Below are 12,498 nucleotides of genomic sequence, written 5' to 3' on the forward strand. Positions count from 1 at the left end.
TATGACACAAGGAATCTAGGTAAGGATTTTCTATGACTCTGAAACTAGGATAGAGACTTATAAGATTAGCCAACTCTCGTCACTTAATCATCTAATCACTTAATCTCGGCAATTAACTCTCTTTCTCATGTCGGATTAAGATCATGCATTTTAGATCGGAAACCATCCCGGTTTACGTATCCTCTGTAGGTAGCTTTCGTTTCCTACGACGCTTACGTCCAGAAGATCCAATTCAGATAACCCATATACAACACTCTCGTGGCTCGGATTCAACTTTAGATCGGATACTGGTTAGCTACTCCAGCATACAGCATTAAGAATGGGATGAATGGGAGAATCATTTAAAATCGAAATCCTTTAACCTAAAAAACCTAGATGTCATCGGTCATGGGGTCCCTTTCGATGGCCTTCTTCACCCAACAAGGTGACTACTCAGACATAGCTGAGCTTGACACCATCATCATTGGTTTTGAAATAGAAAAGTAGTAAAGTAAAAGAGATTGCATAAACTGAATAGATACATGAAAAGAAATAACAAACGTTTAAGAGAAGAATCTCTATCTCCCTAATCTAAACCTAAGAAACAAAAGTTCGGTGCCTCTCTAACAAGGGGAAAGGAGCACAAAGTGGGTCTACATGCCATGTTAAGTTTTCTGGACTTCCAACTTAAAACCAATTAGCGATAGTGGAGAAGCCCAAGTCCCTTATATACTAGTGTTAGTCCCTTTAAACTTCCGATGTGGGATTTTAACACGCTCCCTCGAGATGATGGCTCTATCAGCTCATCTCGAACCGAATCCCACTTTAGGACCGATAATAAACCCTTTTTCGACCACCCTTACTGGGTCAACAAACGAGGTTCTGATATCATGTTAAAAAGCTTACTGAGCTTCCAACTTAAAACCAATTAGCAATAAGTGAAAATGTCCACTTATATACTAATGTTAGTCCCTTTAAACTTCCGATGTGGGATTCTAACACTTTTGGATTGGATCAATTAAGACAGAGCCGGTGCACTCATTTGATTGGTCTTCAGTATAATTCTCAAGCGCTCGACGGTTCTTTCCAGGTTTTCAGTAAACATGATTGATGCCAACTATGTTTACTTCTTCAATAATATGTTCTTTTTTTGTTTTCGTTGTTTTTTCATTCTCACGTCAAGTATGTTGTCACCGCCCAAACTCCTTGTTTTCAGACCCAAGATTCTGAATGGAAGCCAAATGGGGGTTTTGTAGTTATGGACTCACAAATTTCTGCCACGGGATAAATCACCTATGAATAATAACAAATGTATATTACCTTTTAACCATTGAAAGATAATAAGAGCAAATAAGAGATGAACAATTGATAGTGTATGCACCTTATCTTGATGAGCCTTCACATCTCTTAGAACTTTATCATATCCGTAACCTACCATTAATTATAAATTTGAAATCTAACATGCTATATTATGAAAATTTGAAAATGGGTGAGAAATAGTTTGTTCTCTGTACAGCTAGAACGTTAGCAATCAGCTACACACACGGAAAAGTTTACTTATAGTAAGTAAGAACATATGATTTAAATGATGCATCTTTGACACAATTATACATGTTAAGAATCATAAGATGACAAAGTAAATAAGAACATATGATTTAAATGATGCATCTTTGACACAATTATACATGTTTAGAATCATAAGATGACTTCGATTAAGAGTTAACTTTGAATCAGCTGTGAGGAAACTAATTTAGCACCTATCAGTCCGTTCTACTAGTACAACATTTTTTTTTGCACACAATGTTTATTGTAAACTTTATTCTATATTTACAACAAACAACCACATGCATATCTTTTTTTACCATAACCATACATCAATCAAGTGGAAAATAATATAAAAAGTGTTTTATATATAACCCACGTAATCAACCATCTAGTAGTTATAACATGATAGCATATTGAACCCACACACTCTTAGCACGGTATGCAATGGCGGACCTAAAAGAGTATTTTACGAGAAGCAATATATTATTATAATAGTTTATCTTTTATATATTATCTTAAATATATATCAAAATTTTATATTTTTATCATTATACACTTCAAAATTATGTTAAAAAAGCTTATAAGTAGTAGATTAATGATTGTACTTTTTTAGCGTTATTAATTCATTATAGTGTTTACTACAAAACAAACAAAAATAGAAAGTGCACTTGATTGTATAAGATGAAATTAACTCAGTTAGATTTAACATAAGAATAGATTAAAGCTTGGTAGATGTTTAAAATAACTCGACTGGATTTGAAAATGCAGTCAATTGCATTGTGCTTAAGAACGTTGATGATATTGTTTATTATGGTGAAATCAGCCTTGGTACACCAAACCAAATTTTCAAAGTAGTTTTCAATTTCCGGCAGCGCAGATCTATGGGTACCCAATAAAGATTGGCCTCAACTTTTCCAAATTCAAATAAGGTTAAATTTTTCAAATAAAAAAAAATGTTGAAGACATGCAACGTTTTGGAAATCGGACCACCGTCGACTCGTCATTGTCGCTTGGTGGATAGGCAAATTGGTCTAACCAGTCGGATTGAGTTTTAAATTTTTTATTAAAAGTAAACTACATATTTGAAAATAAACAAAAATGACCATAAGACTTAAAAATATTAGAGAATGCCAATAACTAAGCTCGTCACCTTCAAATTTATACTTTTTAATTAGTTTTGATTTCAAATCTCCACCATTTTTTTGTCTATTATATGAAAAATGTGTCGATAAAACACTAATTAAGTTTTATGTTATACTACAGAGGTATAACATGATAGATCAAGATTTATTTTTACAAAATGTTTTCTCAATGTGGTTGAAGTCCGGGGGCGGACGTAGAGACCGGAGTTACTTGCCCCTTATTTTTTTTTCTTATTTATTGAATAAACTTTAAATAAATTGGATTTAATATGTTAATGTAGTGGTTTTTAGAAAAAATTCTTCAATTATTAAAAAAAAAAATGTCTTTCACTAAAAATATTTCTGATAAAAAAAAGTTATAGATCCGCCACTTGAAGTATTATAATGAACACGATGAAGAAGGTGGAGCCATCATTTTTGGCGGATTTGACAATGCGCACTTCAAAGGGGACCACACAGTTCGTGACAGTTCTGATAGAAGCCGAACATTGCATCCGTGACAGTTCTGTCATGTTTGACTCCGGTGAATCTTACGTGATAGGTACACCGGTAAGTATGTATATTATATACTAGCAGGGCCATGTCCAAGTAGTAGTTTTTTAAACATTGGTCTAGGACCAAATTTTTTTAACATTTAAAAGAACTTCTTTTTTTACTAAAAGATATAATATATTATAATTTAAAAGGTGTATATATAGTTTTAAAGCTTAAAATATATTTTTTTCATACTCCAACATAGTTTTTACAATTTTCTTATATAAAACAGTTAAAAACAAAATTAAAATATAAATATATATATATATATATATTAAAACAAAATTTATAAAATGTTCCGTCTCTACCGTGTAGTGTTTGTAAATTTTTCTCAATTAATTTTTTTTAAAAAAAATTGTTTAGGGCTTTAATTAATGTGGGCACGGCTCTTGTATACTAGTACTTGTAATGAATTTAAAAACTAACATACTTTATTTATTTATTATGATAGTATTCACTTAAGAGTATTAATGAAGCTTTTGGAGCAGATGAAGTAGGAACCATAGACTACTACATTGCCCATAGTTTCATTTACTATTGGTACAAGAGTGTTTTCTCTCTCAACAAAAGATGTAAGATCAAATTAGATTCCATTTATTTATTTTTTGTCGTTGTACCGAATTTAATGATTTTATATTTTTTCCAGTATATAAAGATGAGAGGTAGAGATGAATGGACTCAATGCTCAACCGTATTCAGGTTCATGCATGATGATGATGATTATCATCAATCATAATGATCATATCTGGTACTAATTTTCGATTGGCTTTCTAGTAGAATTTGTAGGACTTACTAAATTGGCGTGGGCTATACTAATGCAGGATTTTGGGAGAGGTATTCATGAGACCTTCTAATGTCAGGGGGCTATACCATCAGGTCGGATCTGAGAATTTGGGGGCTAGAAATAATTTAAAAATAAATATTTTTTTTTATGATTTAGGGGCTGAAAAATTCTTAAATAACCAAAAAAAAATTTTGGAGCTTATAGGCGGATGTTTCATCAGGCTGTCCCCAAATCCGGCCCTGTATACCATACAGTGTTTGACTTCGAGAATAAAAGAGTTGAGTTTGTCGAAGCGGTTCAAGAAAACCCCATATAAAAGAGGGGCATCATTATCTCTCTATATTGGGCTACTTACATCTAAATCATATTTTCAGTTTTAACTTTAATTAAATAATTGTAAGTTTAAACATTAAAATGTTATTGGATTGGACTCTTGTGTGGAGTTTAAATATCTTTGAAATTGTAAAGTTTAATGAATTTATGAAGAGTTTATATTATTTTATTATAAAAACTAGCTATGTATCCGTGCTACGCTGCTGAATTTTTTTAAAAAAATTCATTTTTTTGTTAGTTTAATGTTACTCTTTGATAGATATAGTTTTATTGGTTAATTCAAATATATATATATATATATATATAATTTTTTACTGTTTTTGTGTTATATTCAGAATAAGTTATTTAGATTCTGGATGTTAAGAATGGTAGATATAAAATGAATATTTAAAGAATAATTAAGAATAGGATGTTATTTTCATGAGTTGTTATGCATATTTTTCATTTAGCATTTGGAAGAGTGAAAAAATCTTCCATTAGATTATTTTTTCTATATATATAATAAGAGCCATATGACCTTTATAAGAATGTATAATATTCCACAAATTGTTTTAACAATATACAAAATCAAATTCCCATAAATTTTATATTATTAGTTGAATTTTTGGATAGTTGATGTTTGATTAATTGTATATAATTTTTTGGACATATTACTTAAGTTTTATGAAAACAAAATTAACTAAAAGACTGGACAAAAACGTTAACTCTCCCCCTTTAAGTTTTACTACCATGCCGTTTCTTCTTCTTAGTCGACTCGTAAGATCTACTCTTGATACATAATCTTTTTTTTTTTTGGGGCAACCTCTGGTGAACTCCTGACTAATGTCTGTTAGCAAAATATATTTTCATTTCATATATCCAATTGCTCCACTGTAGTTATGTCTGTTTTTGCATTTATATGAATGCAGATATTATAAATATACCTTGCTTCTTGTATATGGCATCACAAACAAGTACACGTATTAAGAACAATGAACTATGGACCAAAAAACCCACCACCCAATTTCTCCCCAGAAAAATATGCATGTGACGTATGCCTTGCTTTTGCTTCACGATATCAATTAGGAGGCTCAAATCTTTCATGGTTTATAAACTTGAGATGTATACTATAATACTTGGGTCTGAAAACAAGGAGTTTGAGCGGTAACAACATAATACTTGACGTGAGAATGAGAAAAACAACAAAGAAAAACGAACATATTATTGAAGAGGCAAACATTGTTGAGATCAATCATGTTTGCCGAAAACATGGAAAGAACCGTCGAGCGATAGAGAATTGAACTGAAGACCAATCAAATAAGTGCACCGGCTCTGTTTTCTGTGTCTTGAGATTAAAGAGATATATATCATTTGTGATCCTTGTATAACTAACACTGAAATAGATGGCATTGCTAACGAATCCATCAGTGTCATTGGCGAGCACTGTGATGCCTTGATCCAAAAGCATTGCTTCGCCATTGCCTAAAGAATCAATCAGTTGGGTTTTCTTCAGGAATCCTGATGATGAAAAAACCTTGAAAACCCGGAAGAACCAGGTTCTAGACCTTCTTCTCCACGTTTTCTCAACCTTGAGGACATCTCCGGTTACTGTGACTACAAGCTTTGTCGTAACTGGCCAATTCAACGCGAACTCCACAAAAACACCAAGCTGAAAGATTCGTCTTGGAATTTCTCCAGAGAGATCGAAGATGAAGAAACAACCAGAAATGCTTAAGTAGTAAAGCTTGGAATCCTTGTAAACCATGTCACACCAACGATCTGAAGTTTCCAGGATTTGATTCCACGAGGTATCTCCTTTCTTGGAGTAAAGGACACACAAATCTCGAAGTACCCATAGAACAACATAATCTTTGGTTTTCTCATCAATCCAAATGACAGGGGATCGTATGCTAATACCTTTGTACTCCTTTCCGTTGTGACCTGTAATGAGAAACTTATTGCGAACTTTGTCGTTCCGAGCTGTGACTCCACAGGAGGTAGATTGATCCTCTTGTAAAGGGTGAATGTATTAATCTCATTAGAATAGCTTTACATCAGATTTATACAATGAGACGAGAGGAATTAGAGGAGAATCAGAGAGAAATTAGGAGAAAATCAATTACAATGAAGACCTAAATATATACTTTCTATATCTAGTTAATACGCCCTCTCAAGATGGAGTGTTCTTGAAAACTCCAATCTTGGTACACGCATGTTGAAACCGTGCTCGTTGAAGTGGTTTCGTTAACGTATCTGCTAGTTGGTAATTCGTCGAAACATGAGAAACCCGAAGCATTCCACCTTGAATTTGATTGCGAACAAAATGATAATCAAGAGCGATGTGCTTCATACGAGAGTGGAACACCGGGTTGGCACATAAGTATGTTGCTCCCACATTGTCACAATAGATAATAGGAGCTACCGGGAGATGAATGTGCAGTTCTGTGAGTAAGGAGCACAACCAACGGACCTCAGCCGCAGTATTGGCAACAGCCCTGTATTCGGCTTCTGTAGATGAGCGAGCAACACCACGTTGTTTCTTTGAAGACCAAGAAATGGGATTTCGGCCAATGTAGATTAAATAACCATTAGTAGACACAAAATCATCCGTATCACCAGCCCAATCCGCATCAGAAAACGCATGAATATTGAGTGGACAAGCTTTATGTAGTTGAATACCATGATGTTGGGTTCCAGCAAGATACCTTAGAACTCGTTTTGCCGCTGTCCAATGATTTTGAGTCGGCTTATGCATGAATTGGGAAAGACGATTCACTGCGTAAGATAAATCCGGTCGCGTGAATGCTAAGTATTGCAAGCTCCCAACAAGTAATCGATATTGTGAAGCATCCGTGAGAGCTGTACCATCATGAAGTGTGAGTTTTGGTGAAGGAGGCATGGGTGTTGCAACCGGTTTGGCATCGGTCATATTTTACTTAGCAAGAAGATCAGCAACATACTTTCTTTGCATCAAGTGTAGACCAGAGGAAGAGCGAGTTACTTCAACACCAAGGAAATAATGAAGATCAGTAGGATCTTTGATAGAGAAACGTGTGGCAAAGCTGGTGAGAACGTGGGCAACGTGCGATGAGGTGTCACCGGTGACAATTATGTCATCGACATAGACCAGAACATAGGTGATAGTTGTACCCGTGGAGTGAATAAAGAGTGATGTATCAGCAAGAGACTGTGTGAATCAATTATCGAGAAGATGTTGGCGTAACGACATATACCAAGCGTGGGGAGCCTGCTTGAGTCCATAGATGGGCTTACGTAGGCGGCAGACGAATGACGGTCGATCATGATCCACAAAACCTGGTGGCTGAGTCATGTAGACCTCTTCAGTCAATTCACCTTGCAAAAAAGCATTATTCACATCAAATTGTTTAATAGTCCATGAATTTACCGTCGCCACACTGAGAACGCGGCGAATGGTGGTGGTTTTGATCACCGGGCTAAACGTTTCAGCATAGTCTAGTCCGTACTGTTGTGTGTATCCTTTGGCAACAAGACGCGCTTTGTATCGATCAAGAGTGCCGTCGGAGTGAAACTTTGTCGTGAAAATCCATCGACAGCCGACAAGATTCTGATTGGAATTGGCTGGTACGAGATCCCATGTATGGTTAACCATATGAGCATCGAATTCAGTAGATGCTGTGCGGCTCCAATTTTCATCTTTTAAGGCTTGATTAATTGTCCGCGGTTCTGTGTTGCCGACTGGAGAACCTGTCACAGCAAGAGAAAATTTTTGTTTCGGTTTTTGAATGTTATTTTTGGCCCTGGTTTGCATTTTGTGGGTATTTTGATTTAGTGGTTGAGATGGTGTGGCGATTTGGGATTGTGTTTGGTTTTGGTTTTCAACGAGGGATTTGTAGGTTATGAAGGTGTTTTTAACATCGCATTTTCGTTTTAATGGGAACAGCCATGAATATCGAGTGAAATGGTCAATGAGTATGATGTAGTATTTGTAGTTATCGATGGAGAGTATGGGTGATGTCCAAACATCAGTATAGATATACTGAAGAGGACGTTGGGAGACTATAGAAGAGTTGGTGAAAGGTAATTTTTTGCTTTTATTAATCAGGCATTCCGAACAAGAGAAGTTGTTGTGGTTTGAAGGGGAAATAGGAATAGAAAAAGCAGAAACAATGGTGTTTAAAATAGACGAAGATGGGTGACCCAATCTTGAGTGCCATGAGTGGAGGCTTGTTTTCGGGACCAGAGGCAAACAATAGTGCCATTGCTTGAGAGCTTGAAACCGGCCACTCATACAACTCATCCTTAGTTCGTCCTTGGAGTAACGGGACCCCCGTATTGAGATCCTTCACCTGAAAGGAGGCAGGGAAAAATTCGACAGAAACGTTATTAGTGTTGCACAGTCGATATACAGAAATTAGATTCTTTTGTATATCTGGAACACATAATATTTTATCCAATGTCATGGTCGAAGATGAGAGGGGAAAGATTTGGAACCAGTGTGGGTGATGGTAAGGTTGGAACCATCGGCGAGTAATACATCATCGCCTCCAGTGTAAGGCTGGTGGAGGGAGAGATTGTTGAGATCGGAAGTTATATGATGTGTGGCTCCCGAGTCGACAAGCCAATTATTTGCTGTGTAAGGAGCATTAGCAACAAGGTTGGCTCGTGGTTGCCAAGGACGGAATGGACTCGGTGGCATCTGATTTGTTGCAGATTGAAGTGCCTGGATTTGTGGGCATCGGCGTGCACTATGCCCTTGAGTATTACAGAATTGGCATTTCCCTTGATATGGTCTCGGAGCTCTTGACTCTTCGGTGTATTGGGTCTGTTGTGAATGCCAGTTGTTGTAGTTTTTGCCATTGGTACGATTGTTGTTGTAGCGGGTATTGTTGCTCGAACTGGTATTGTAGTTTTTGTTGTTGGTGTTGTTGTTTGTAGGACGCTGTTGAACAGCGTTTGCAGACACAGGAAACGGAGACGAGAGCGTAGCATCGGAAGCAGAGAAGCTTGGCTTCATGGTTGAGAAGACGCTCATGAACTTCAGTGAGCGTCGGTGGTGAGTCCTTGCCTTCAATCTGGTCAACCACTGTTTTGTATTCATCTGGGAGCCCAGCCAAGACGAACTCCAATTGATCTTCATGATCATATGGTTTGCCAAGAATGGCAATTTGATCAAGACGAGTTAACATTCCTTGCATATACTCATCAATAGTCTTCGTACCTTTGGTGTAGTTTTTAATCTGAGCAGTGAGTTGTTTCTTATGGCCACGACTCGGATTGGCATATGTTGATGAAAGCTTCGTCCAGATCTCGGAGGCGGTGGTGGCGCGAGACACCAACGGTTGCAGCGGCTGCGAGATGGCACCGAGAAGGGCGCTATAGATCAGCTTGTCCTGACGACACCATTTGACGTAGTCTGGATTGGAGGATGTGGTTGCACCAACGGTGGTGGTTGCAGGCCGAGCAGTGGTGGTACCATCAAGATGACCAGCTAGACCATGCCCATCAAGGAGAGCATTGACTTGGAGGGTCCACATGAGGAAGTTGGTGCTGTTGAGTTTGGTAACGTTGGACATATTGATATTAAGAACGGTGTTGGTCGTAACGGCAATTGTTTCGGTAGTGTTGGTGTTCATGGCGGCTGAGAAAAAAAAATAAATAAATTGAAGAAGAGAGGCTGTTTTTAGGTTTTTAGGAGCGTATGCTCTGATACCATGTAAATGGTGAATGTATTAATCTCATTAGAATAGCTTTACATCAGATTTATACAATGAGACGAGAGGAATTAGAGGAGAATCAGAGAGAAATTAGGAGAAAATCAATTATAATGAAGACCTAAATATATACTTTCTATATCTAGTTAATACCTCTCATTGGTAAAGAGATTCAAAATGTAGAGATTATGCAGAGGATTTCGAATCAAGAGCCAGCTTCCATAGGTTGCTATGCAAAAACTCTTTGCCATTTCCAAACCCAGATCTTACGTTCTGTAAATTTTGTCTTTTTCCTCGGGATTGGACAACGTTCAAGTATAACTGTTGATGTTATCGTTGTCTTTGGGAAGATAATCAGCCAAGGGAGGATCTGATTGTTTTTGGGCAAGCATTGTTTTGAAGCAGAGTGCCACGACGAATATACGGATTTAGCTCGCTGGAAATTAGTAAAGCTTAGGCGTTTGAAAACAGAATTCAAGAGATCTGGAGGAAGATCGGACCAGGATTTGGGTGTATCTCTTCGTCTGAGACGATCATGAGGATTAGGGTTATGCTTCTCCTCGATCTCCATATCGAGACGATTGATTGTTTTCCCTTTCTCATACCCTCAGAAGTTCCGTATTTATACATACCCAGACCGTCTTACTACAACCTAAATTACTAAAATACTAAATTTCTTAGCATTATTTGATTTTGGGTTGCAACTGCGGTTGAGATTGGCGGTTGATAAATAGAAGGTTGTTGGGCGTTTGCGGCGGCTGGAGTGGCTGGAGCCGTGGAAAGTATAAACCAGATCAGAACCGGAGACTTAATTTCTTTGTTGGAACAACAACTCATTGATTGCGAAAGGATGTACAAGTGGTGAGTTAGCAGCCGCTTTGATGTATATTAAGGACAACGAACGTGGTATAGAAAAGGATAAATATTATCCTTTTGAAGGCAAAACTAATGCCACGTGCAAGAACATTGAGTTTTGTATGTAAACCCAACATAAATGACCATTTTTTGTAGTTTTGATTATGGTAAGTTATGTGATCATTCATTTTGTTTTCATCCTGTCGATGGTTACCTCTCGTTTTGTAACCATTGATGGTGTCGGATATGTTCCTCAAAATGATGAGATGTCTTTGAAGAAAGCTGTTTCTCATCAACCTATAGCTGTAGGACTTGAATTCTATAACTTATCATTCACTGGAAAGGTAATCCCAATTGACAATATCACTAAAAAGCTTGATTTTTTATATATAAAAAAATAATAAATAAAAAGTTGTGATCAAATTTTCTTTTTGTTTTTCTTGTGTTCTTCCCCAGCGTGTGTTTAATGGACTATTTTGTTCGATTCCAAACCACAATGTGCTAATCGTTGGGTATGGAACATCAGAAGAAAAAGGAGACTATTGGCTTATTCATAATTCATTCGGACCAGCGTGGGGAGACGAGATATATTTTAGGCTAAAACGTAGTAACATCCAAAATTCAGGCGGGATATCTGGGATCACATATAATCCTGTATACCCAATCAAGTTGTTCTCGTCATCTGATTTGTTGTCTCCGAATGTAAAAGATACAGAGGAGAGAAGATGATCGAAAGAATTTCTGTGTTATGCACTCTTTTAGAACACAATACATATATATATACGAGCAGAGTAGAATCTACATTCCTAAAGTAATCCAGTCACATTTAATCTCAGAATATACACATCTTGAAGAGAAAGATAATCAAGGTGATTGAGCCTCATTCAACGGGATATGATATTAACGCCAATACCCTCCCTCAAGTTGGAGCATGTAAGTCCTCAATACCCAACTTGCCGCGAAACTCGTTGAACTCTCGTTTTCCCAAGGCTTTGGTCAATATGTCTGCTAACTGGATCTTCGTTGAAACATGGTTTGTCTGAAGCGTCCCATTCAAGAGTTCATTTCGGAAAAAATGGCAATCGACTTCTATGTGTTTTGTGCGTTCGTGAAATACCGGATTAGAAGCGATGTGGATTGCAGCTTTACTGTCACAATTCAAAGACATTGGTGCTGGGTGACTGATTCCCAAATCTGCAAGCACTCTTTTCAACCAGATCTGTTCCGATGTAACATAAGCCATTGCTCTGTATTCGGTTTCCGCAGAGCGACTTACGGTTTTCTGCTTCTTTGTTTTCCAAGCTATTGGGGAATCACCAAATTGCACAAAATACCCAGTAACAGATTTCCTTGTCAACGGGCAACTCGCCCAGTCTGAATCACACCATCCATGAATTTGCAAATCTGAAGTGGAGTTAAGCAAAATACCTTGTCCAGGACAACTTTTTAGATATCGAACAATTCGCAGTGCCGCCTCCCAATGTTCCTTTCTAGGAACTTGCATAAACTGTGCCATAACATGAACTGAATATGAGAGTTCAGGACGTGTTACCGCTAAGTAGATGAGACGGCCGATCAAACGATGGTAACGTTCAGGATCATCAAGTATCGGCCAAGTAGAGAGCGCTAATTGGTGATTCTGTTCTAAAGGGAA

The 12,498-nt window shown here is 37.1% G+C and overlaps 1 protein-coding gene and 1 pseudogene across 1 annotated transcript; one reads left to right on the top strand and one right to left on the bottom strand.

The window, feature by feature from the left end:
• Positions 1-5,548: 5,548 nt before the first annotated feature.
• Positions 5,549-10,560, bottom strand: LOC18991640 (annotated as a pseudogene).
• Positions 10,561-11,050: 490 nt separating this feature from the next.
• On the top strand, positions 11,051-11,573 carry LOC18991643 (probable cysteine protease RDL3). Its single transcript, XM_006414958.1, has 2 exons — positions 11,051-11,188; positions 11,301-11,573. The coding sequence occupies exons 1-2, from the start codon at positions 11,051-11,053 to the stop codon at positions 11,571-11,573; spliced, it is 411 nt and encodes a 136-aa protein (XP_006415021.1).
• Positions 11,574-12,498: the final 925 nt, after the last annotated feature.

The sequence above is a fragment of the Eutrema salsugineum genome, unplaced genomic scaffold (genome assembly GCF_000478725.1).
Source record: "Eutrema salsugineum unplaced genomic scaffold, Eutsalg1_0 scaffold_5, whole genome shotgun sequence".
Lineage (NCBI taxonomy): Eukaryota > Viridiplantae > Streptophyta > Magnoliopsida > Brassicales > Brassicaceae > Eutrema > Eutrema salsugineum.